At 35.2% G+C, this 26,154-nt stretch overlaps 2 protein-coding genes across 8 annotated transcripts in view; both read left to right on the plus strand.

Moving 5' to 3' along the window:
* Positions 1 to 3,312: 3,312 nt before the first annotated feature.
* On the plus strand, positions 3,313 to 8,883 carry LOC104891062 (zinc finger BED domain-containing protein RICESLEEPER 2). 3 transcript variants are annotated; one of them, XM_048641587.2, is made up of 5 exons: positions 3,313 to 4,054; positions 6,237 to 6,755; positions 6,847 to 8,111; positions 8,207 to 8,302; positions 8,475 to 8,883. In XM_048641587.2, exons 2-4 carry the CDS (start codon positions 6,244 to 6,246, stop codon positions 8,299 to 8,301), a joined length of 1,872 nt encoding a protein of 623 aa, XP_048497544.1. In that variant the 5' UTR covers positions 3,313 to 4,054; positions 6,237 to 6,243; the 3' UTR covers position 8,302; positions 8,475 to 8,883. The 3 variants fall into 3 exon arrangements, with proteins under 3 accessions (XP_048497544.1, XP_048497541.1, XP_048497539.1); XM_048641584.2 differs by having other exon boundaries at positions 3,314 to 4,054; positions 8,207 to 8,340; XM_048641582.2 differs by having other exon boundaries at positions 3,314 to 4,054; positions 8,506 to 8,883.
* Positions 8,884 to 11,370: 2,487 nt separating this feature from the next.
* LOC104891044 (kinesin-like protein KIN-7E, chloroplastic) overlaps positions 11,371 to 26,154 on the plus strand; it is a 28,446-nt gene continuing 13,662 nt past the window's right edge. For 2 of the 5 annotated variants that reach the window (XM_048641568.2, XM_048641567.2), the window contains exons 1-14: positions 11,372 to 11,802; positions 11,903 to 12,000; positions 14,253 to 14,342; positions 16,471 to 16,523; positions 18,167 to 18,232; positions 19,598 to 19,651; positions 20,531 to 20,590; positions 21,252 to 21,330; positions 21,585 to 21,652; positions 23,700 to 23,762; positions 23,955 to 24,059; positions 24,804 to 24,908; positions 25,031 to 25,138; positions 25,252 to 25,398. In XM_048641568.2, the coding sequence (XP_048497525.1) occupies positions 11,606 to 11,802; positions 11,903 to 12,000; positions 14,253 to 14,342; positions 16,471 to 16,523; positions 18,167 to 18,232; positions 19,598 to 19,651; positions 20,531 to 20,590; positions 21,252 to 21,330; positions 21,585 to 21,652; positions 23,700 to 23,762; positions 23,955 to 24,059; positions 24,804 to 24,908; positions 25,031 to 25,138; positions 25,252 to 25,398 (1,293 nt within the window). In that variant the 5' untranslated portion in view covers positions 11,372 to 11,605. Of the gene's footprint in view, positions 11,803 to 11,902; positions 12,001 to 14,252; positions 14,343 to 16,470; positions 16,524 to 18,166; positions 18,233 to 19,597; positions 19,652 to 20,530; positions 20,591 to 21,251; positions 21,331 to 21,584; positions 21,653 to 23,699; positions 23,763 to 23,954; positions 24,060 to 24,803; positions 24,909 to 25,030; positions 25,139 to 25,251; positions 25,399 to 26,154 lie in introns of all 5 variants that reach the window. The other 3 variants (XM_048641569.2, XM_048641575.1, XM_048641570.2) reach the window with 3 other exon arrangements.

Here is a 26,154-nt window from a genome sequence, read left to right on the forward strand (position 1 = left end):
TCACGCGGAAGAAGAAGCACTAATTTCCACCTGGGCTTATATATGGGCCGGCCGCACGCGAAATTTCTGGTGTGGCCGGCTGTATACAAGAATTTGTGAAACAATAATTCCTTAATGTCACGGTTTGAGTGTTGAACTCTCAAAGGTATGACACACTCTTGTTGTTCCTGACGGCGAAGGTGCAAGCCAACTGCATAATGAAGCTTTTGTGCATGTAGTACGCACAAATGAGGATCTATCTGAAAAAACAGATACCCTTGCCTATTCGCGTAGCCAACAAGAGCACGAGTTTTGATGTCGATCGAGCTTTATGTGTGCATAGTAAATATAAGCGGATCAACGAAGCATGATTGTGGGAGGTTGAGATGTTATGACATAAGTGCAATACTAGGTTTAAATGTTGGTAGTAAAATGATAATTAAATTGAGGAAAGACGTTAAGTTTTAAATTTCATTATTCGTCAATACCGAATAGGCTCAAAATTATATATTAGATAATTGTCTTTCCTGGAAAACATTGAAACGACTATGACATACTATTGCATTTAAACTAGCACCAAACTGTGTTCACGAGTTAACACGCACGATGTACCTGTCTAGTGCACCGCAATGACATAGGAAAGTAAACAACATATAAAACATTCAACCCCCCCCCCCCCACCTAATTTGTCGACGTTCTCATTGATGACCTGCAAGACTACAACAAAGCAATTTTGTTCACATAGGGTGTAACTGATACACCATAATTTACTGTGTAACAACTTGCAAACAACCATTTTTTTGGTAAAATGACCTCAAATGACATGATATAAATGAAAAAATGACATGAGATTCATGTCATTATTTATATAGTCCATACTATTTATTGTTGGAGTGTATGTCATGATACATGCTACACGATAAGATATGGTATGGTGTAACATGTTATATCCAAAACGGACTCATTTTTTATTGGTCTTGAACAACATATTTATGCTTCTATTTACATTTGGCTATGAATAGCCATGTTCATTATGATTAACTATTTGCTAGGATATATTGTAGATTTTTTTTTTTGTTGAGACAAAGTTGCATACATTGTGATTAATAGCTGGTGGATGTAAGGCGTCTTTAGATCACTTAGCCGTTTGATCGACTCAAACCCAAATGTTCAATGTCTTGGACAAACAATAATTGTGGACCAAGTCTAACCTTGAATTGACACGATGCAAACTTGTAGTCATCATATTTAATATGAATTCGATTAACCTGTTTGTCATATTTATAAACATTTCTTTGTTTGACATTAAATTGTGACAAGTAGAATAATTTTTAAAAGATATTGTTTCTGTATGGAATAAATATTGTTGTGGTTAACCGGTACCCCTTGACCATGTATGCCTAGACCTGGCAAAGTTGGTCCTGATCCGAAAATCTGGTCCGAAATATTCGATCCGTGATCCGATCTAGGCCCGAACCTTGGTTCGGTCCAAATTAATCTTGATCCGAATTTCATCCGAAATCACGAAAGCACGAAGAGTGACAGTTCCATATATATGCAAATTAGTTATACATATGCAAATTAGTTATGTATACAAGTTCTGATTATGCAAATTAGTTATGTATACTTTTAGAAAGCACGAAGAGTGGCAGTTCCATATATACATAACAAAAGCTCATAGTCAAAGAAACCATGAGACCAAAGGAGTAACAACTCCATACATAATAAATGTGAGACAATTCACCATCCGCTCCGAAAAGCATCCCAATCCGATGATGATCCGAAACATAATCCAAATTCCGGGCCGATCCGAAATGGTCCGGTTCGAATATAACTTGATCTAGAAACTGTCGGATCTGAATTGAACCAGTCTGAACCCGATTCGATTGGTCTGATTGCCAGGTCTACGTATGCCGGTTCAGAGTCCTGGAATATAAAACACGTAAACTGATCTCGGAGATCGATCCAGAGAACGCTCCTCCGATGCCTAAGTCAGTAAAGGTAAAGTCGGTAAATCTCAAGTGGCGTGTATTAGTGTTTATGAACATATTTTATGTGTTATGTTTCAGATCATGGATTATTTATAGGAGTCGACAATGTCCCAAGTTAGTTAGGACAATGCTCCTATTGGTTACGTTGAATGTAATTCTATCTTCTTTTTGGTACTTATCTTTAGGCCCATAGGCTCACTGAGTAAGTACTCGATCAGGCCCAGACCCATAGTAAGAATAATGGCCTCGGTGTATAACACTAGTAAGGTGCCTGTTAAATACCATTATAATAGCAATTTCGGTATCATATACATGTTATCTGAGGGTGTCCATAAAAAACCGATACCGAAGTTTCGAAAAATCGGTCTAAATAGGTGGTAACCGTACCGATAAAAAATATCTTAACGGTACGGTTACCGAACCGGTAAAATTAACGGTTAAACGGTACGGTTATGTATATAATTTTTGAGATAACGGTTAACCGAAATACCTAAATATTTTTTTCCCTCTATTTAATTATTGTGAAACATTTTCAAACAATTACATTAATTCTAATATTTGTTACTAAGTTACAACAATTAGAGGAAGTATGTAATTATTCAGAAACTCTGATATAAACACTATAATCAGGAAATGGAGTGAATTCTTAGTGTTAGTTATGTTTTTCATCCTTTTATAATACATTTTATATTAGAATATATATATATATATATATATATAATATTAAAATATATGAAAAAAGTAGTAAAACATAATAGTATAACTTAAATAATGGTTAATGGTTAACCGAAATACCGTACCGAAAAAGGTTAACCGCTAAGGCGGTAACCGGTCTAAACGGTTACGTTTCGCAAAAAGAGCAAACTGAAACTTACGATTACGAAACCGAAATGTTATTTTGGGACGGTTAACTATCCATGAACACCCAATTGTTATCCCTAATCGTCAAGGAACTCCAGGATGGTCAGACCTTGTCAGTCAATGGTCCAATTGGACTGGTATGGAACTTAGATAACCTCCATACATATACTCTTTTTTCTAAATAGATGCTCCAATTTAACTCTTGCATTGTTTACAAATTTTACTTTGATCATATTTTTTAACATGTATATATATAAAACCCAAATGTTAGCATTTAAAGTGTTGTTGAGCTTTTGTCGACATATATTTTAAAATGTTATTTTTTTAAATAATTTTGTTTTCATGATCAGTTAGAGATATTAATCGTCAAACAAACGATGAGGATACGATTGATTAAGTCTAAAAATTGAATTCTAATTCGGTTTCGATAATCTAGCTCGAATAATCTTCGTCACTCTAAACGTATAGGAAATTCCTAATTAATCTCGGAGATGGATACATAGTGCAAATACAATGGCATATTCGTAATAAATTTCAGTTTTTTTTTTTTTTTTGAAATTTTCCTTTAATAAAAGTTCAAATTTATTACTAAAATGTTATTAAATTTGCACTATTCACACTCCTAAATAAACTCCCACCCTTGTAAAAGGATTTGAAACTCAAACATCGTCTACGTTTGTCCTACTCAATAGTGTTATAGTTTAGTATTAAGGTGGTCGTGTGGAAATTCCTAATTAATTTCGGAGAATTGTAAAATAGTGCAAATTCAATGGAGTTCATTCATCATACACCCAAGACTAATTTTTGCTCATCTACTCATTTGGAAGTCTCTTTTTTAATACATTTTGCTCATTTAGATGATTTTAAATGATCAATGAACAAAAAATAGCTTTGAGTGTACCATGTTCATGATACACCCTGGTGTATGATAAAATTTGTAACTTTAATGACATTTTAGTAATAAATTTCAGCGTTTTTCTTTTTTTTTTTTTAATAAAAAAAATCATTTTTTTTTTTTGTAAAAAGGCCACCAAATCTACACTATTCACAAATCTCTAGATTAATTGGGCAGCCTTCGTGGTCGTGCATTCGGGCCAACTCCTTCGCAAGTTCAAATAACGCGCAATATAAGTTACTCACCTTGGCCTTATTCCAATAGTCCCGCTTCCATTTCGTCAATTGCATTGCTTAGTTATTTGCATTGCTGACCAACTTTTCCCAAGGTTAGCATATTCTTTACTCTTCTTCCTTCATTTGCTTACAATTTTGCTCTTTTACGCAATTACGCTTGATTATTTACTCGTTATTCTCTTAGGTTCTATAACTTCACTGCAAAATCTTGTATGCTATACCAAAATTTTACTCATTCAATGGGTGAGAGTTGGACGAAATAAGTAGAAATTGAAATATTAGACTTTTGTCTCATATAAATTATAGGTTTTTCGAATTTTGACTTACAATCCTTTCTATACTGCTGTATATGACCTTTCTACTTCCCTAATTTCCCAAAAATTACATTTTTAACTTTATACTCCACATTCTTTGATTTAGAGTGATTATCTTAGTTTGTAGTTTAGGGCCAAACTTGCACACTTTTGACCATAGTTCCCTTAACAAAATATGGCGTATTATTAAATTTGGAATTTTTGTACTTTTGACCATAGTTCCCTTAACAAAATATGGCGTATTATTAAATTTGGAATTTTTGTTAGGAAATAGGGTGTTGTAGTTTGATTAATGCGGAACAGAAAAGGTGAGAAAACAATAAAGATGAACAAACAAATAATACAAGGATTTACGTGGTTCAGTCAAATTTGACCTACGTCCACATGTCAGGGATTAGAGCTTCTTCACTATAATGGAGAAAATCAGAGAGAATAATACAAGGAGTCCTAAATTCTAAAGGCTAAAAGTGTTTCATAAGTTGTGTGTAAATAATGAACACTAAAAAGAAAAACTGATTCGGAAACTTATCTTTAAAACCGCGAGTCGCGGTGGCTACCGCAAGTCGCGGTATGCTCTCGGCAGTCCTTCGTAAAACGGGCGTAACTTTCTCGTTTCTCATCGGAATTGGGCATATGACCTATCGTTGGAAAACTCTTTGAACAAGCTATCACCTCCAATTTGAATCACATCAAAATTATTTATAGATTGAGAGACATGTGCATTCGAAGTTAGCCTTATGCCATTCACAAGATTTCAAGTCATAATTAACAATTTTGAAACTCATTCTAACATAATGAGGTATGAACTTGGTATATGATTGGAAAAATTGTCGAAAACCACCTCATAAGTGCACCTTTTCTTAAAAAAACACCTTTTAACACCTTTTTGTATTGTTTAAGTTAACTCTCAAATTAGTCAATGCACAGATTGTACATCTTCTTGCCCGCAGATTTAGGAGATTTTTCCTATCAGGATTTGTCCTCTTGTGTGCATGTAAGAATAATTTGAGAGTGTGCAAGAAGATGTATAGTGTGTGCAGTGACTAATTTGAGAGTTAACTTAAGGCTTAAGCCATTGTGGGCTGATATTTTGTGTATTTAAACAATCAATTTCTTATGGGTTCCTTTCCTTATATAGAGGGAGGTGTAATTAGGGTTGAAACAATGCAAATTGGTGGGAAACTTTGAATTTTAACTTAATGACTAAGGTTACAAATTTGGGTTGCTTAAATTTTTTTTCATTAAATCGTTCCAAAAATGGCGCCGTGCTTTGAGCAGCCAAAAATACTTGGCACCTAAATATTTGCCTACTCACAATTTTTTCCTCTTAGCAGTTATAAAAAATGGGGGGGGGGGGAAGGTCATGTATGAGCCCTTTTTTCTCTCTCCTAAAAAGGCAAAAGGCAAAAATTTCCCTCCAAATATTGTTCCTAAATGCCCCACATGGACAACTAACCAAATGGTCCCTTCCTTTTTTCTCTTTCCTACTTTTCACTAATTCATCCATCTATGATGTAACTACAATTACCAAATTTTGACTAGGAGTCCGTGCCCATCCCAAATGTTGTAATATTTTCGTTATGGAGTAAGTAACATTTTGATAGAAAGATTGCATAAAGGAGGTCTACTAACAATGCAAATAATTATGTTAAAAGAGAGTGAAGAATTGGGGGGCCTTGTGAGCTCATGAAAAGATATAAAGATATCTTTATAAGTATTCATATTAGCAATTGAACTTATTGTATGTAATTCCCTAGAAAGGGGGACAAAAATTCTTAAAGAATTGAAGTCATAATTCCTGATCATAAAAACATATTGATGATTCTAAAGATAGCATGGGATCACTTCTAGGATGTTTTGAAGTGTGCTTTGGTTTGTACCTTCCTGCACTTTTATGGTATTTGTTGGTGCCATATTTTTCTAATTCTTGTAAGCCTTCTTATCTGCTTCAACATGGTAGGGTGGAAATGTCCTCTGGAGGGTCAAACTCTAAGTCTATAGATCCGGGTGCTATTGTTCGTCCTCCTGCATTAGACAATAATTTGGAACCATCAGGTGACGAGGATGATGGAGTATCTTCCATGCAAACTTCTGATATGTATAATAAACCAATAATGTGTGAACGAGCTGGACGCCTCAAAACTATTGATCAGCTTACCTTGTATCCAATGGATTTGAGGAGAGAGTTGGCAAAGACTATCATTTTACATGACTATCCCCTTTCCATGGTTGATCATAGGGGTTTCAAAGGACTTTTGGAAAGTGTTTATCCCATGGTTTCTCAAAACACCCTGAAATGCGACATATCAAAGATCTATGAGTTTGAAAAGGATGTTTCGATGCTGTTGTTCAATGAGACTGACAGCAAGATTGCCGTCACTGTAGATAAATTTGCTTCTTGTGATCAAACCAAAAAATACATTGCAATCACGGGACAAATGATCAATAGTGAGTGGCAGGTTCAACGTCGCATGATGAGGTAGTTTAATACATAAGTCATGTAACCATTCTTTTTGTGCAGTTGCATTTTTTGTTTGCAAATATAATTGTTATCTTTACACGTTTTGAAGGTTTTTAAATCTTCCTCGTGGATGCACAAATGAGTTGGTTGCTAAACTCACTGTGAAGTGTCTTTTTGACTGGGATGTGGCTTCGAAAATCTCTACCATTGCTATTGACGATGCATTTGATGAGGGATTCCATGATTTCTTAGTTGATCAACTACCCAGTAGTTCACTTCTTTTGGGTGGAAAATTGTTGCAGATGAGATGTTTTGCTCGTACTGTGAGCTTGATGGTTAAAGAAGGTTTTCATATAATAGAAAGTGTGATTGATAATATACGTGAGAGTATCTTGTTCTGGACAGATACCCGTCAAAGAGAGAGGAAGCTCAAGGAAGCATCACTTGAGTTGAGTATGTCTGATAGCGATAGTAAGTTGGTTCTTGATTGTGTTGCCAAGTGGAACACGACATTCTTAATGCTAGAAACAGCTCTTTTGTATAAACCTGTCTTCTCTCTTCTAAAGAAAGAAGAGTCTGAATACCTGTGTATGCCTAGTGAGGAGGAGTGGGAGTTGGCGAAAGAAATTTGCCAAAAGCTGAGGTTGTTCTATAAAGTGATGCACTGTGCCTCTAAGTATCACAGTGGAAACAAATTTTTCATCGATTTGTGTAAAATTAAACTGATTTTGCGTAAGTGGGTTAGCTGCAGTAATGAGCAGGTAAGAAACATGGCATTGAAAATGCTTGAGATATTTGACAAGTATTGGAATTCAGTACGAGATGTCTTTGCTATTGCTTCTGTCTTAGATGAGAGATATAAATTGGTTGAAGTTGAGGATTTTTTCCAAGAAATCTATGGAGATGAAAGTCAAAAAGAAGTTGAGCACATTCGCCAGCTTTGTTACGACTTGTTCAATGAGTATCAAATTAAAGTGAGCTTGGAAAAGAAACAGAATGACGAAAATTCTTCTGGCCTTGAAGATTCAGGTGATAAAATAGAGGACACTTGGGAGACCTATTGCCGGAAAAAGAGAAAAAGAGAGCTACGTAATAGTAAACCTGAATTAGATGTCTACTTGGAAACGGGTATCATTTCAGTTGATGACAGTGTAGAAGACATCGCAGTTTTGAATTGGTGGAGGTATAGATACAATACTATCTTAAAGAAGATGGTTAAAGATATTATGGCTATTCCTATAATGTCAGTTGCTCCAGAGCACATGTTTGATACAGGAGAATTCAGGCTTTTGAGTCCACATCGTAGTAGACTTCATCCTATAATGGTGGAGAAGCTGATGTGCACTCAGAGTTGGTTTTGGACAGATATTAAAGGTAAGACTAACCATCCTTGTTCGAAAAAATTTGTAGAAGCATTAGTAAAACTTCAAGGTTGTGTAATCTGATGCTCTTTACTGTTGTAAATACAGGTGCTTATATGGTTACCAATTCATTTTCATGGGGCACAAGTGATGATTATACTGTGGTAGAACAACAGGCTGCTGCTGATGAAGCGGTAGATTAAAGTAACAACATAATACAAATTTTAACCAACACTTTTATGGTTTTCTTCCTGTCCAGAACTGATAGTCCTTGATGCTTTGCGTCACTTGCAGAATTGTGACTCAGAGTCACGTATGCCAACGTGCACCTATCTTTTGTGGATGGAAGAAGTAATGTAGTTTCCTTGATTTTCAGCTAACACCATATCTCTTTATCCATACTTCAGGCCAAGCTCGCTTAGTCACACTAATCAGATGATTCAATATGATTTTGAGGAGAGATTAAGGACTAAATGTCTGAATGCTGAGGTTCGTATATGATTCTATGTATCATACTCAGTAGATCTTAACCGATTAGGGATCGTACACAGTTCCCTGCAATGTGCCACTTGTTGAGAGCTTGAGATTGCTTATTATCTATCATGGAACGTTTAGTTATGCTTGTCTTGTATCGTATCGATTTGTCTCTCGTCTCTCTTAACAAAGGACACATGAAAAACTTCCCAAAGTATACTGTTTTGAGAAAAATATTGCTCCTCTGATTGCTGCTTCAGCATAGTAGACTTTGTTAACTCTACTTGTCTACTATACTCTGTTTTTTCCTCCTAGTTGTATGTAATATCATTTTTCTGCTTCCATTCATCAAATGCTCATAAACCAACATACCAGGTGACATAATACAAGTATACACATTGTAAGAATATCTGATCAAAGGCCTGTCTCAAAACATGTACTACTTTGCACTTGGGCACAGATTAGCACCAAAAATACATTCCACTTTAAAATGGAGAGTTTATTTATCAATATTGTTAATCTAAGAAATGGAGAGAGTTCTTATCTCTAACACATTTATCACCAATATTTGTAAAGTTCCGATTTAGAAACTTCAACCAAAGAAAACTGAGTTGTTAAACATTTCCCTATATTTTCATATTAGTGCCCGAAATACGTATTTTTATACTGCATTTGTATATCCTCTTTCTACCCTTTTCCTAACTTCCTACCACTACTATGAATTGCACCACTGGAGCCACCAACACCTATTTTCCGGCGATACATCATCTCCTCTGGCGAGCTTGAAGTTATCGCCGACAATCCAAAAATTGAATTTTTAAAACAATATAGTGAGGTGTCCATGGTAAACACTCCACCACAGGGCCCGGTGTCCATGGTAGGCGTCTACCATGGACGCCTAACCGTGTGGTGGGGCGTCTAACATGGAAACCTAATCATAATTCTTTTATAATTATATGTAAAGTGTAACTCTGAAGACATAAATTCCCCACCACATGGGTAGATGTCTACCATGGACAACCGACTCTGGGTGGGGGCATCTACCATGTACACTTCACCATATATATTTTTTTATAATTATATGTAAAATATAACTATAAAGACGTAGACAAGTTTTTTAATCTCTAACACTTATTAAGGTAACAACGTTATGTTTCCTCCAATTTCATTGAAATTATTATTTTGATCCCCATTTCCTTAGAATCTTTTTTTATCAAACAACTTATCATGCCATAACCTTCATTTTTCAATTTCACACTAGATAAAAAATTACGAAAAGTTATAAAAATCAAATACTTCCTAGGCAAACGAAAGAATGCAACAATTGAGTATTATTTGTGAGGTATAATATTTAGTTTTTGCATTCTTTTCGTTACAGAGAAATATAAAATTTAGGAACATTAATATATTTGATGATCTCTATTATAAAAGTGAAGGGGGAGCAAATAACGTCCACATGAAATGACCCTCCTCACTCACACAATAAATCATGTAATTAATAATAAAGAATAAATTTTGGAAGAAAAAATCAATCATATTCAATAAGTCAAATAATTATCTACTCCCTACGTTCCATAATATAGTGCTTGCATTCTTCTTTGGGTGTCCCAAAATGTTGTGCCTATTTCTTTTTTTTTATCAATTTGTTTAGACTAAATTGACCTTCATTTCTACATAAAACTTTCCAAAATACCCCTACTTTTTTTAAAAAAAATATGTGCCCCTATCTATTGCTCTTTCATTTTATTTTAAAGGAAAAAGAAGAAAAAAACTAGTTACAAGACAAAAATACCCAATAAACATTTACTTAGATATATATTTTTGTGAAATCCTAAAACTCCTTCCATTTTCCTTAATTCTTGTGAAAAATGAGAAGTAAGCACTATATTATGGGACGGAGGGAGTATTTGACATTATTGTCAATTTGTCAATCAATACAAAAAAATATTCCATTTAACAATGATTCCAATGAATAATTCAGAAAGTTGTTATATGAAGGGAAAAAAACCTTGAAACTACAATTCAAATATATTACTCCATACAATACAAAATTACAAACACCATTATTTTACTTAAAATTTGAAATAAAACTAAATTAAGTTCTTACATAACATACATTCATAATTTGCTATCCCTATAACAAGGTCGTTCAACTTTGTGCAAATTGAGTATCTAAAAACTATCGAACAACTTCAAGTCGAAATACAATCGAAAAATCGGCAATGTTATTAATCGATCCGAACATTGTCAGGTAAGAAATCATTGTTTTTTAATTACAGTTTAAATATCGTGAAAAAGTATGTATCATTTGCATAACTCTCGAATACAAAGGAAAAGGGTGATATTGACATACTGTAACCATATGAAAAAATTATTAAGTAACTTTCAGATTTAAAAACTAAAGCAACAAAACTTTAAATCCACACACATCGCGTACATAAATTATTAGCTAGTTGTAACTGATCATGGACATTGGCCAAACTAAAATATTATTTATCAGAGAACCAAATTACCAAAACAAAGTATTAGACAAAATTTGTTCATTAGAATAATTTTTCGTACCCCGTGCAAATTTGTAGCATTAATTATTTTAAAAACCAACTTCCCAAAAGTTATTTACCCTTACATTTATTTAGAAATATTATAGTCCTCATACAGAATAGCTACAACAAGCACGAGATAGTAATAATACAATAGCGATTGATACTTTGCAGTTTGCACAGTTGCACACAACACAAGAGACCCACTTCTGAATTCTGATGCAAATCCACTTAATAAATGGGGTCAATTTCCAGGTCATACTCATCCATATTCAAAAAAAGCCTAAAACAAACAAATCTTCCCCAGAAATTTAAACTTAAATTAAACCCCAGATTTTGGAGGGACACTTATATACTAATTCAACTTTAAGGCGGCAATGTCAGCCAACGCACGTGACCTCCACTTCTCTCTTTCACTTCTCCTGCAAATACCATTACAATTAGAGAGAGAAACACCCATTTTAGAGAGAGAAAGCAGCTTCAAGCTGCAACAATGGTGGGAAGTTCATCGTCTTCTAAATCACCTCGTTCCACGTCACCTTTCCGATCAAAAAAAGGTTTTACGTCGCCGTTGACTTCGCCGGCGATTAAGAATGTCGCCGTACGTCCGGCGAGTCCGTCGTCGGACCGTTCTGAGTTTAGTAAACCTAAGGAGAATGTTACCGTTACTGTTCGATTTCGTCCTCTTAGGTTATTTTACCGTTACCGTTACTGTTTGAATTTGATTTTATTTTTTTATTTTGGTTTTGGAGTAATTTTTTTGTTTTTTGTTTTTTTTTGGTGGTGGCAGTGCGAGAGAGATGAAGAAAGGGAATGAGATAGCGTGGTATGCAGATGGAAATTGTACTGTTCGGAATGAGTATAATCCTAACCTTGCTTATGCATTTGGTCAGTTCTTTTCCTCTTTTTTCATTTAGGAAAACTTTGTTAAATAGTTTTTCTATCAAATTATTACTAGATGTAGTTAGGCAATTGATCTAATTTTGATAATGATTTCGCACGCATTGCGTGCTTATAAGGCTAGTGAGTATAATCCTAACTTTGCTTATGCATTTGGTCGGTTCATTTCCTCTTTTTTCTTCTCATATTTATGTGTTGTGTTGATTGTTATGTGGTAGAATTACACAATGATTGATGTCGTCATTGTAAGTTTATAACTTTTGTTTTTTGTGATATGAAGGTAAAATAGATAATGTGAAGCCTTTATGTTTCCTATGAATCTTCTTGGGGTGGTTGGTGGGGTGGTGTTGGGGGGGGGGATTAATCGACTATAGACAAATTCTGGACTAGAGGCGGTTAGGTGAACTAGGAACTCATGAAAGTTTAGTGGACTGAAGGTACTTTAGAGTTTTCACCAAATGAGATGGTTCAATCACATGTTTGGTAGAGAGGAGATACGAGGAGCGGATTAACCTCGAATCCCTCATTTTGCAAATGCTGGTTATGAGTGTTAGAACTTAGAATAGAGGTTTGCATTTCATCACTAAAATGATAAGCATGCCCATTTTGTGCTCTTAAATCTTGAGCAAAGGAAAAATAGTTGCAGATATGATGAATTAATTACAACTGATGAAAATGAACAAAGTCATGGGAGAGATAAAATTGGAAATCAATCAATTAGTTATTGCAAAGTAGTAATTGAAATTTCGAAGTAATAGATAAAAAAAAGCTCCATAAATTCAGTATCAATAACAATTTAATGAAGGATTTGCAATAACATAAATTTAATGAAAGTATCATTGATCAAATCACTAGAACAGAAATTAGGATTCAGTCCCATGATTAATGGCATGTGAAGAAGGTGAAGGAATTTTCAGTATGTAATTAGGTGAAGCAAAATTTGAGCTGTATACCTCACTTGTATCGTTGATATATAATACAAATTTTGCTAGATCTAATAAAACTGAAGTGCTGGCCTCACTAGATATGACAATATTGAAAATGAAGGAAATAAGTAATGGAGAGAGGTCACATGAAGAAATTATGAGGACACAAATAAACGAGATGAAGAAGGAGAGTGATTAATTAATATGAATTTGAAGGAGTGAGTGAGAGAAATTGAATGAAGAAAGGAATGAGCGAAGAGCGGTAAGTGGTATAGGAGAAAAACGAGGCTTCTAGATTATAAATTAAGGGGAGTTAGGTGAGAAGTATGTGGTGTGGGGCAAAATTGCTTTTTATTTTTAATAATCTAGTGATTTGGAGACCCATAAACTAGTGAGTTTTTCTTGAAAAATAGTGGGTTTATCAAATAAGAGTTCATATGAACGTTTTTAATTAAAAAAAGTTCAAGAAGTGAGAATCTATACATACTGAATCACGTTGATAATCAATTTATTTTTTGTTACAAAAGAAAAATTAAAAATGTAATAAAATATAACTATGTCCTCTTATGCCATTTGAATAGCTTAAATTAGCAAACAACTATCAACTATTGATTCGATTTCACCACACTCCTTTACAAACGGCTAATGTCTCAGCTAGTCAAACTAGTTAATGCTATCAGCTTGTCACAGCTGATGTAATTGACTATCATTTAGTGAAATTTTTAAAGTAATAACAGGGCCATACTTATTTTCAAAATTTTATCTGTTTATGTTGTTTTAAGCTACATTCAGAAAACAAGGAAATCATATGAATTGATGGAAGTGTTGACATATATGGGTTTCAAATTTCTCTAAATTTTTGGTGTAGCATGAGCTATTTTTGTGGCAGCAAAAAGTTTTTTAGTCCACTATATAATGAATATTGATTAATGATTAGACGAGTTTAACTGAAAAATTAAGGAGCTCCTAAGCTTTTACATCAGACTTCTCCAATTTTTTTGAAGGATGTCTTTATTTTTTCTGAATCTCTTGCACAAGTAATTTTGTAATGTTATTTACAAAACAGAAAATTTAATAATGGCAAAGCTGTAACAAAACAGATTTTTTTTTAACCAATTTGAGCTTGGTGTCACTTAATTTTCTTTTTATGGTATTATGTTATATTCTGCTGATAAGTTTCTTTTCACCCCTTTTATTCCTGATGCACATCCTGAATTCCCCTTTGTTTTCTCACATTAGTGCACATTAATATGCATTCATGGCAAATAAGTACTTAATTTTTGTTCCTGATGTATTGTATAATGTTGGATTCAGATAGAGTATTTGGCCCTGCAACAACCACACACCATGTTTATGATGTTGCTGCTCATCATGTTGTGAGTGGTGCTATGGAAGGAATAAATGGTAATTAGTCTTCCTATAAGAACTTGTGAATTTTAGCAATTTTTTTTTCCGTCTCTGCCCTTTCTTTGCCTGTTCAGTGTTTACTGTTTAGAATACAAAAGGCTGCAGTGCCTTTTCTTTAGTGGACCATGGATAACAAAAAATAAGCGATGAATCTTGTGAAATTTGGCTTCTCTGCTCTGATCGAATATGTATTATTGTTCCTTTTTGCTCCCTTGATTTCTTTTTGTACCCGAACAGAGGAACAAGTTATTATTTTTATAATATACATAGTGCGGAAGCAGTGGTGTGTCCTCATTCTAGTATGAGGTACTAAGAGCAAGTACAATGGTAATGACTCTCCAATGAACTCTCTACTCTCTCTTTTCAAGCTACTCTCATAATCTAAATCTAAAAAAACATCCTACAATAATAAAGCTCTTTATAGAGCTCTCCATTCTTTTTTTCACTACGTAATATTCCCCATGTCGATTATCAAACTCATTCCTTTGTGCCATGTGTCACAAATTGATTGGTTGGGAAAATGGAGAGATATTTCCCGTTTCTCCCAACTGGTATCTCCTGCAGGAGACACTTTTCAAAGTGTCTCCATGGTGATATACTCAAGAGTCTAAGACACACCCAATGGCCTCATTGTTGGGTAAGAAGTAGCACAAGCTTCACTAATGTCCATAAGGTATCCACAGCCGTGGATATAGCACAAGCTTCACTAATGTCCAAGCAAATACATAAGACAAGGAAGATAATGGACGTTATCACCTCATCACTAATTGCTAATCCATATACATTGTTGCAATAATGGAATGTTTTTATTTTTGTGTGGCATGTCAGCAGGCGCAAGCTATCAGCTATACCATATCCTTGGAAAAGCACATTAAAAGTCTTAGCCTTTTAAGTTTGTGTGCCATGGTTTATGGCATATTGACAATTATACACTGTAGTGTATGTTTCGCTTTTGAATCAATGTAATAACGCTGATGGGAAATGGTTTTATATATCTTACTGGTTGTCTGGTTATTTTGGTGTTGGGGGAAGAAGGGGGGGGGGGGGGAGAGAAGCATAAAGCATTTGTATGCCTGACAAAAGTTGACCAGACCTTAACCGAGTCAAAATTTAGGGTATTGAACATGACTTTTAGACTCAAAAGCCGGGATGCCTTGCTACAAACAATAGAATAACGGATAATTCTGACTTTGTTGACTTGTTTGATGTGTTCAAAGCTAGGACATACTAACCGCAAAACATTACAACCGCCAATTCCTGTCTAAGATTATTGATTGATACAAGACGAGATATACAACAGCCTGACCCTATGACTCATTGACTCTATGAGTTTGATTCAGTCTTACGTAATTCATGAACTACAATCCGAAAGAGGCAAATTGGTACATGCAGGGTGTATACTTTGGGCTGATATAATGAAACTAGGTTGCAAATCAGCGCCCCCCTCCCATTTTTCGTGAATTAGGTAATACTTGTTTGGTGAGTAAAGAATCTTACAGAAATAACTGAAAACAATACTTCGCTTTCCTTTTTCAGCCTGGAAAGTCTGGGAAAGTGAATTCACTAACCTTAAACTGGCTCTCTTCTTGTACTTTCCAAGTACACACTATGGCCCAATCAACAAAATTTAAATATTGGTGGAGTATTTTTCACTCAAACTTATAGATCATGTGTTTCTATTTGTAAGGCTTAAAATCGGAGGATTATTGTGCCTCACTCTCCTGTTTATATCTTCTTCCTGGATTGTCGTGGAAGAACCTTATCCATTTCATTCACCATCTTTGTCCATCTTCAAAGCGATAGGCAAGACTTATTTTCATCTATAACTTGTCTTTTTTTATTTCATTTTTTAAAATATGTTTTCTAGGTAATCAGACAGCTATCTGCCTCTCTATTCTCTGAACTTTTTGTATGATTTTTGTCTGTTATGTGCAATTTGCTCTCCTCTTCAGTTTATCAATTCACATGTCCGTTTTGATCCGTTGAGAGTTTGTATCTTGTGGTCAACGTATGCATTATGAATGATAATGTCCATGATGTACAAGCTGTATACTGAGTTGTTAGAAGTGCAGAATATGTTTCACAAATGCGATTCTCGGCCTACAATGGCCTTGCTTTATTGTAGGTACTATTTTTGCATACGGAGTTACTAGTAGTGGGAAGACACACACAATGCATGTAAGAGATTTTTGCTTAGTCCATCTATTTTACTTCTCATATTTTATCTGTTTCTTGATTTCTTCTGTTTTCCACTTCCACAGTTCCTACTCTGATCCCTTTATAAAATCAATCTGATGAGGATCATATATTCAAATATGGAAATAATGTATAATACATATCTTTTGTTCGAGTACTTATCAGATGTGGTTTTTACGATAACAAACGTTAGTTTCCACCTGGCTTTTAACTATTTTACTCTTGTGTATTGTGTCCCAAAGCTAATGTACACACTGATAATGAAATGGTAAAGAGAGGGAACATGAAGCTATGAGATATCAAATTGAGTATGCGGTGTTCGAGAGCCTCCATAGTCTTCAATATTATATCTCTTAGTGGTAGAAATAGATGGATCCACATGGATGAAATAGTAAATATAAGCTAATTCTGCAAATAATAAATGTCACCTGTGTATGACAACTGACAAGATGTATCTAGCTGTGTCCTTTTTTTGGCCTATGTTGTATTTGAACTTTTTGATAACAAGACATATAATTTTAACCATAGAGGTTCGTTGCCGCAAAAGATGTGCGTTTTGAAATAAAAAGTGTGAGAACACATTAACAGAGAAGTTTAAACAAAGACAAGATAAGTAAGATCCAGTTCTGATGGGTTGGGCATGTAAGACGATGACTAGATAATGCACTGCCACACTGGCTAGGATAGTGAAATATGGGGATAGTAGAGATTTTCAAAGAAGTGGGGGGAGGCCAAAGATGACTTGGATATAGAGCGTTAGTAACGGTATGAAGATATTAGGTCTGTGGGTGCATATAGTGCTGGATAGGAGAGATTAAGGCAGAGGATCCATGTGGATGATCACCAGAGATAAAATATTGACTCATGGAGCCAACCCTATCTCATTGGAATTAAGGCACTGACATTGTTGCTGTTGTTGTACGTGTGCAATACGGGTATTCAGGAAGTAGCGACAAGACACTGTTATACCTGAAATAATAGCTTTTTGTCCTCTATGCCTTCATGTGTACGCTTAAAATCTAAGTACTGATCGATAATTATGAGCATATGGATTCTTCTGCAATCTGATCGAAGAGATTTTTCTAAATGTTCTTTTAGTGCGTTGCTGCTTTGCATTATATTATATTGTGTTCAGTTTGTTTCCTCATCAGCTAACTGTGATAGGAAGAAACCCTGCAATTACGCACTGCTTGTAAAGTTAGATGGTATGTGCGTTCTTCTGGATGAAGATGAACTTATAAAATATCTTTTTGTTCTAAATGAGGCCAGATATTGTTTATCCCCAATTTCAATAAGCTCCTTATAGGATTAAGGCTTCCCTCCCGGGTTACCCCTTTGTCTCTTGGGAGAGATTGCTGAACTCAAGCAGCAGAGTTGGAAAACAGTAATTTCACATAATGAATCCATTTCCCAGTGGGAGCACCAGGCAACATGTCATAACTATGAAATTAGAAAGCTACAACCGTATTGATGAGAGAGTTTAGATGCCTTGCTAATTCTTCTGTTACCTATTGAGCAATTGGCGTTGAGAGCTTTTGCCTCACGTAATTGGCTATCTTCTTCTGGGAAACCATATGGAAAGGTTGGCGTAAGTAGCTACGTTGATGCCGTGATTTTGATTTCAGGGGTTGCAGAAGTCACCTGGAATTATCCCATTAGCAGTGAAAGATATCTTTGAAATGATACAGGAGGTACTTATTTAATTACTGTTTGATACTATACTAAGATTTTACCTTCTTATTCTTGGGAAATGGACATGATAATTGATACAAGGTAACCTGTACTTATGGTGTTTCCGTGATGACCCTGACTTATGAAGAATTACTCAAGTAACCCCATAGTCTGAAAATCAATCCTGAATAACCTTTCTTCTAACAGAATCCTAATTCTGTTGGCTTTGGGTTACTGTAAGTTATATGTGCTAATGCTGTTTTTGAGGAATTATAATATTATATAAAGGTCCAAATGCAAGCTCTTCAATCTCTCAGTCTAAATTATTCATGAACTTCCAAAGTATGGGGTTGCTACCTCTCTCTATCATGCTTCTCCCTCTCTTTATCTTCCCACTTTCATTGTCTTCTCATTATTCTCTAGTTCTTCTATGATACTCTTTTCTCTATTAAGATATGCCCTTACTATCTTGGCCTAAATCAGAATGTTACTAGGGGTGTTAGTTTCTTCTGTATAAATAACAATCTTTGCATAATCTGAACATCCTCTTAAATTGAGCTTCACTTTTTATCCCAACTAAATTATTTTCCCAGGGGGATTGTAATACTTAATTATGGCGTAAGGGGCAGGTAGGACTCCCCTTTTTCAGGCCATCTGTCTCCAAACTTGTTATCAGACTAACTATAATGCTTTCTCCCCGTTTACATCCTCAAGTGAACAGTCAAACACTTACTCTCCGTAATTTATCCCACAAAATATCTCACCAAACTGTTGACAAAGCATCCCTTAGAAAAACCGTAGACAAAGCACATCAAAATCATACAATAAAATTTACAATTTATACAACTAAAGCAATAAATCAATCTAACAAGAACAAATATGAAACTGATCCATGACAATCATGAAAAACTGTCAAGTAAAGTTCCTTAACATTTGTCCTTTTTTCATTTATAAATTTAACATTAAGAAAACCATGCTTAAGACCACTTTCTTTATCTAATAATGTTGATGACTAATTTCTCCTTGCTCTAGGTCCTTGCTAAATACGCCATATATCGAATGCAGAGCATGAAAATTCATTAACATTCAGTTCTAACCAAATTGCTCAAAGTTTCCTACATCTTTGCTTTGGGAAGATGATGGATCAGAGACAAAGTGAAGGGTTTGCATTAATTACCCACAACTACCAAAAGGGGAAAAGTACTCTTTTAATCCCACATTAACTGTGTCCCAATTCGTGAACTTTTACACCATTAATGTGCTGCTAAACAAGTGATTCTGGGACTTTTTAGACGAGTCAGGGTCAATTCGGAAAACCAAAGTACAGGGTTACCTTGTCTAATTTTCTGTTATATTTCTTACTCACCGTTTGTTAACTATATCAGACACCTAGCAGAGAGTTTCTTCTTCGTGTCTCGTATCTGGAAATCTACAATGAGGTCAGAAGCTCTCGAATTTCTTTTTGAATGGTTGAACTACTATTTAATCAACCCTGCATTTATAACTGCTATGAGGTTTTGGCTGGCCTGCTGATGTTTGTTTTCTGAAGCATGTGATGGATAGTATACAATGATACTTAGAAATGAGTACACATAGAAAGATCACTTATGACGGAGTGTCTATTAGTGCTCCTTATTACCCCCATTTGGGTCAGCCATTGCATCACACCTCATTTGCCATGCGATGTCTATGTCTTAAAAAGAGAAGAGTCTGCAAAAAGTAAAGCTTCATGAAAAATTCAGAAAACTGTGCATGCTTAATCCATGAAAGAAGTATAAGCCTATAAGATAGTGTCGCATATGTGATTTCGCTTGTATAACAAACCCTTTTATCCAACTGGGTTTGCTATTGACTATGAAAAAAGACACATGAGATGTGCCAAGTGTGTGAAAGTTTAGCACTTTATCTTTTAACCCTAGAATTCATATTGAGGAAACTGAAGATAACATTGACTGTAAGTGAAAGCATTGTATAGTATATTCATTATTTTTTCATATTCTAAAAATACCTTAATTCTATTGCTGAAAAATTTCCTGTGTTGACTGTTGAGCTGTGAGCTATAGGAGCCGCCCTCTTGCATGAGTTTATGATGGGTGTAGGGATATGCCTTCATTTATAAGGAAATTGTACGAGTATATATTTTTCTTAAGCTTTTGATATTGTTAATGCCTCATTTTGAATTATTGAGGAACTTTTTCATTAAAAAATCCGACCAATTGCTTACGATGTGGGGACCTTTTTGTACTATTTCAGTCTCTGGTTCTGTAAGGAAACCATTAAGCTTGTTAACTTTCCAATCCTTTACATTGTTCGTATAGGTTATCAATGACTTGCTGGATCCAATAGGGCAGAACTTACGAATTCGTGAAGACACTCAGGTACATGTGCTAATGTGGAGAGTTTAGAATGAATTTGTTCTTAGGACCAAAGGATCATGAAAGTGGTCTACTCTGAAAAATAAATAAAATACTATTTGCAGTTCCAAATGTTGTAAAATGATGTATTATCTATTGATTTGCAAATGCTTAATGCAAGTTCTGCAATAGAGTTTTGAGAGTGGACATCTGAGAAGATACGCTAGAAGTTTTCATTGTTGGAGGAGCGAAGGAATTAATATGAGATTCATCTTCCAAACTTTAACGATGAGGGTATAATGTAGAATGATTGTCAAATATATGCGTCCCAATATTACGTACAGAGGAATCATGACTCCAAAATCCATATAGTGACTGCTATGAAATTCTCAACCAATGGTTTGCCTTTCAGGACCTACTCATTTTAGTATTGTGCAGAATGTTATATTTCAGAGCTGATGCTCTGCATGTATCATTCCTGAAACCACAATTGATTGCTCCAGAAAATTCTTCTTTCTTCAATCAATTTCATGAAAGAATCAGCACACTCCTTAGAAGATAGGCTTGTTTTAAAAAAGAAACTGTAAAAACAGGCTTATATCAATTAATATGTTTACTGGGTTTTCAGTATATTGGCGTTGTTCCTGTTGGTTACTTAATTATAGGCAGTCAATATCTTTTGCAGGGAACTTACATTGAAGGAATTAAAGATGAAGTCGTACTCTCGCCTGCTCATGCGTTATCCTTGATTGCTACTGGCGAAGGTATGCTCAAGTTCTAATGTGACTCTCTTCTTCTGGAAAGATACGCCTAGTTGCTTTTTTTCACGTGCTGCATCCTTGAAGCTTTGAAGGCTGTTCCTGAAGTTGCGTTTCATAAGAATGCCAACTAACATTTGTCCTTTTTTTCGCGTTCTTTTGTTCCATTGAGTCTGCAATGCTGTCAATTGTAGGCTCATCATGTAACATATCTGATTTATCAGTCAAACATTTGACTAAGTTTCTCTATTATTTGTCAGCCCACAGACATGTTGGCTCCAACAACTTCAATTTACTTAGCAGTCGAAGTCACACCATTTTCACCTTGGTAAGTGTATCTTTCATGCTAATAGGTATCTAGCGTGCATGCCTATTTCTGGTAACTTCCATTTACTTAGCAGTTGAAGGCTGTTTTTACTCAACTTCCATCTGTCCTTAGATTTTTTTTCCTCTTTACCATGTTTATTTTTGTTCCGCTTGGTTTTCCCATAACTATGGCAGTGACAGGACTGACAGCTCAACACCACAGAATCACTGTCCAAGCAGAACCACTGTTTATTTATGCCAGATCCAAAACGCTTGATGCTTGCTTAGTTCTGAACAAGGAATATTCTGTGGGCTGATAAGATGAACAACACTTGAGTTGTCTCTTAGATATTGAAAAGTGTTTCCCTTGGTGGTTAGCCTGAATTGATGTTTACTTGAGGACCATGATTTGGTGGCATGATAGTTGGATGCTAAACTGTCATGGGACATGGCTCAAAATGGGCAGAAACCATGTAGCACATGTATGGAAACAAATGGTGCAATGAAGCGGTTGGCAATTTATGTTAGGGAACAAGAGTGCAACTGTAAGTTTTGCATTCTTATGGTTGTGCAGGAGCTAGTAGACCTCTTTGGCCACTTTCAATGGAGGAAGGACTTGATATTGATGCAACCATGTATTAAGTTTGAGAGGAACCTATTGGTGTCTAGTGTTAAGATATGAGGTGTGCACACAGTGGAGCACTGAAAGCTTGGTTAAGTAGGAGTGTAGGACTAAACCATGTGGCGGACTCTCACTGGAGACTTGAAGAGGCCGGACTGTCTTGACTCTTGACAGGCTAATATGGGCTGCAAAAATTGTCATGCTAGTTCATGTAGTCTGATAAGTATGATAATGGTGCTGATGCCTTAATATCCTAAAAAATTAAGGATGACCTTTACTGTTAGCTGGATGCCAGAGAGTCTCTCTCTCTTTCACACTCACACACAAGTTACCTCTTTGTCTTGACGGTGTTCTGCTCTTTTACTGCCAGCAAAGCCAGTTCCCTTATCTGGTTAAAATTTGTTAGCACAACTTTTTGCCAACAAATATGGAGACCACAATAAATTGCGATATCGAGGTTCAATGATCGTTTTTTAAAATGAAATCAACTTCTTTTGAAGATTATGGTTCTGCTGCGACGAATTCCTTAATAAACTTGTAAATTCAGGGAGTTAGTACTGTTCGGTAAATAAGTTCAGGAAGTACAATTTTTCGGTTCCGTGAAGTTTCAAGTTCCATAGGTAAATAGCATCCATGAGACATGTAAAAATGCTTGACTATGGGCTTCGGTTAGTAAGTGCAATTTATCATGTGCCTCTGTACACTGCTGGAAATATAATGATTTTTGCATCAACTTCCGGTGGGGATAATTCTACCAAACAACCAAATAACTTCTTAGAGTTTAATGCCATATAAAGAAGTGTGACTTCCATTAAAGTTGAATTTTTTGAGCCAAACAATCTTACTTGAAGCAGGGAACCTGTTTTGAAATCTCAAGGTCTTGAAGTCTTAAAGATTAAGTTATACTTTAAGTGGAAGAGGATCCTGTGAAGGTTCTTTTTTTTGTGTGTTTGTTTTGCTATATTCTCTGGTATTTGTGACAAATAAGGAAGGAAATGTTTAGGGAGCCGTTTAGAGCAATGGATTAATCTGTGGTCAGGTGGTCTTTGCAGCATCTTTAAGGAATGGGGACACAGTTTTTATCAATTTCCATTTTGATGATTTACTAGTGACAGCACAAAGCTTTTAAACTAATTTTTCTGTCTTCCATAAGAGTAAGTATTATGTCCTTAAGTACATCACTAAAAGAAGGGTGTCAAAGATAGTTTGCAGATTTATTGATTGTTTTAAAAATCCGATGGCATTGTTGCATAGATTTTTTATTTACAAGTAATGGGACAAAATTTCTACCTTTTACAATTATTGGCTACTTTGTCAATCGAGGATGGGTTTATTCCATCTATAGATATTTATACAAGTGTGATGGGATTTTTCTCAGTTTTGAATCTGTCTGACAAAAGCTTGTGCTCTTATTATTTGATCTTTGACAAAAATGTTGGCTTTTCAGACCATAGAAAGCAGTCCACATGGCCAAAGTCAAGGGGAAGAAGATGTTACATTGTCTCAGCTGGCAAGTGTTTCCTAAATTTCATTCATTACCAATATGTTTCTTCTAAACACCGGAATTTCTTTTATAAACACACTGCATCTGAACATTCACCGTTCCCATCGACCCTCATAGAACAGCTTCTTCAATCTGCTAATACAAGGATTTGTTTCAGTGTCCTTGCTGCCTTATTTGAAAATTTATCTTACTTTGCAGCACTTGATTGATCTTGCTGGGTCTGAAAGTTCAAAGATTGAAACAAATGGGTTACGTAGAAAGGAAGGCTCATATATAAATAAAAGCTTGCTAACTCTTGGCACTGTAAGTGGTTTCCTTGCTCTTTAGCAGCTTGTTATTTCTGTAACTATCCAAGGCTCCAAGTAACATGTTTTTTGACCATCAAAGCATTTTTGTGTCTGATGGGAAACCTGCACACATACTTCATGTGATTCTTTTCACCAAAATTTTGTTTGGGTTTTTTATTTTTTATTATGAGTATGCTGGTTGAATTTTCTGCAAATATTGTCCTTCCTTTAAAAGAGTTCCTGTTTGCTACATCTGAATCGAATATGGAAAGGTAGTAATATTATATAAAATAATGGTGGTTGTGAGGATATACTTTTCTGGTTGACATGGTAAGTGTAGGTGCACAAATTATTCCGACTTGACTAGCCCTATGGCAAACTGTCATATCTTATCTTCTGCTATTGCAGTATATATCTTTGTTATATACATATCAGATTTCAGAGTTCAAAAAAGTTCATTATTTCTATCAAATTCATTATATGTGTGTAGGTGTTTGTTTATCATTTTTATATTAGAACATTTACTGAAACTCTATAGAGCAGTATTACGCCGACACCTTCATTTACCTCAAAAACGGGGTTTCCGACACGACACTTTACGTGGATACTTCATTTTAAACTAAAAAGTTGACTTTTTTCTACAAGATAGCCGAGTCGGACACTTGGACACCCGTATCCGAGTAGACACTCGATCCGTGTCTGAGTAACATAGCTATAGAGTATAGATACTAAATTTTATCTCATATATTAAATATTACAGGTAATCTCTAAGCTAACTGATGGAAAGGTAACTCATATTCCTTACCGTGATTCAAAGCTCACCCGTTTGTTGCAGTCTTCTCTCAGTGGCCATGGACGAATTTCAGTGAGTTATATTGTTAATCCATATAGTGATGAGGCTCTAGTCAATCTGTTTCTTTTTCTGTAATAGGAGATTCTCTACGTATTGTTGAAAATCTTTCATTTATGACTTTATCTTTTGTGTAGCTTATTTGCACAGTGACCCCTGCTTCTGGCAACAGCGAAGAAACGCACAACACACTTAAGTTTGCTCACAGGAGTAAGCATGTAGAAATAAAGGCTTCTCAAAATAAGGTAACTTTGGGAGAAACTTTCCTTTATTTTTTCTTATATGCTGTTGTGGAAGTTCCTTAACATTGCTAATGTGTTTTTTTATTTTTTTCTCATCGACTATATATTTCTTGAAGATATTGGATGAAAAATCCCTCATTAAGAAGTACCAAAAGGAAATTTCAAATCTGAAGGAAGAGCTTCAGACTTTGAAGCATGACACAACAGAGGATCCATGTAGGAGTGTATCAACACCAGAAGATATGGTTAGCCAAACAATGCAGGTATGTCTCAATTTTTTTGTATGCTCACTTCTCTCTCAGTCGCATAAAAATTTCTACGTTGGATTTGGCATAGATAACAAGGGTAGTTGCTGAATTTGAGTGAGAAATACGATAGTCGATAACGAGAGAAGAAAAGATAAGAGAAATTGTTATGATAGCGAGAAAAGTAAGGGTGTTGTGATGAAGGAGAGAAGTTGGGATTACTCGAAATGGGAGGATGATCTATTTTTTTTTTTGGAAAATGCCAGAGAAGAGGAACATAGGGGGTAGTTCAACAAGAATGTTGAGGTCATGCTTTGCTTAGGAATAACATATATAAGTAAAAATATAGTCACGTGGAATCTTGTTTGATTCATCTGTGCAATGAAAGATATTTAAAGTCAAAGAAGTAATTGGCAAACATGGACAGTCAAAACAAGTTGAACCAAAAGAAATGGAGGGAGCAAATGTCAATATTAATGATCTAAAGTCTATTTTAACTGGTATATTTGAATTAAAACCCTGATCCCACCTATGCAATACGCCCATACCACACTTTACAATAGCACTCACCCCGACCTTCATGTCCTTTTAACAAAAGAGAGATAAAGGTCATGGTTTGCCGATGTTTCTTAATGAAGCCGTGAAAAGGAATTGCAGAGGGTGGGTGGCTGTATTGGGCTGATCTTATATTTATTTATTTTGGATCAGGTGGTTTTGAAATATTATAATTTTATTACTGGACATTACACAACCAATTCACCTTTAGCTTAGTGG

This window comes from Beta vulgaris, chromosome 1 (assembly GCF_026745355.1).
Source record: "Beta vulgaris subsp. vulgaris cultivar EL10 chromosome 1, EL10.2, whole genome shotgun sequence".
NCBI classification, from domain to species: domain Eukaryota; kingdom Viridiplantae; phylum Streptophyta; class Magnoliopsida; order Caryophyllales; family Amaranthaceae; genus Beta; species Beta vulgaris.

What these genes read in the sequence shown, in the direction of transcription:
- LOC104891062 (XM_048641587.2), top strand. Translation starts at nt 6,244, where the DNA reads ATGTCCTCTGGAGGGTCAAACTCTAAGTCTATAGATCCGGGTGCTATT. An exon ending in GTTCAACGTCGCATGATGAG is followed by an intron (nt 6,756 to 6,846) that starts GTAGTTTAATAC and finishes CACGTTTTGAAG; the next exon opens with GTTTTTAAATCTTCCTCGTG. An exon ending in GTTTTGGACAGATATTAAAG is followed by an intron (nt 8,112 to 8,206) that starts GTAAGACTAACC and finishes TTGTAAATACAG; the next exon opens with GTGCTTATATGGTTACCAAT.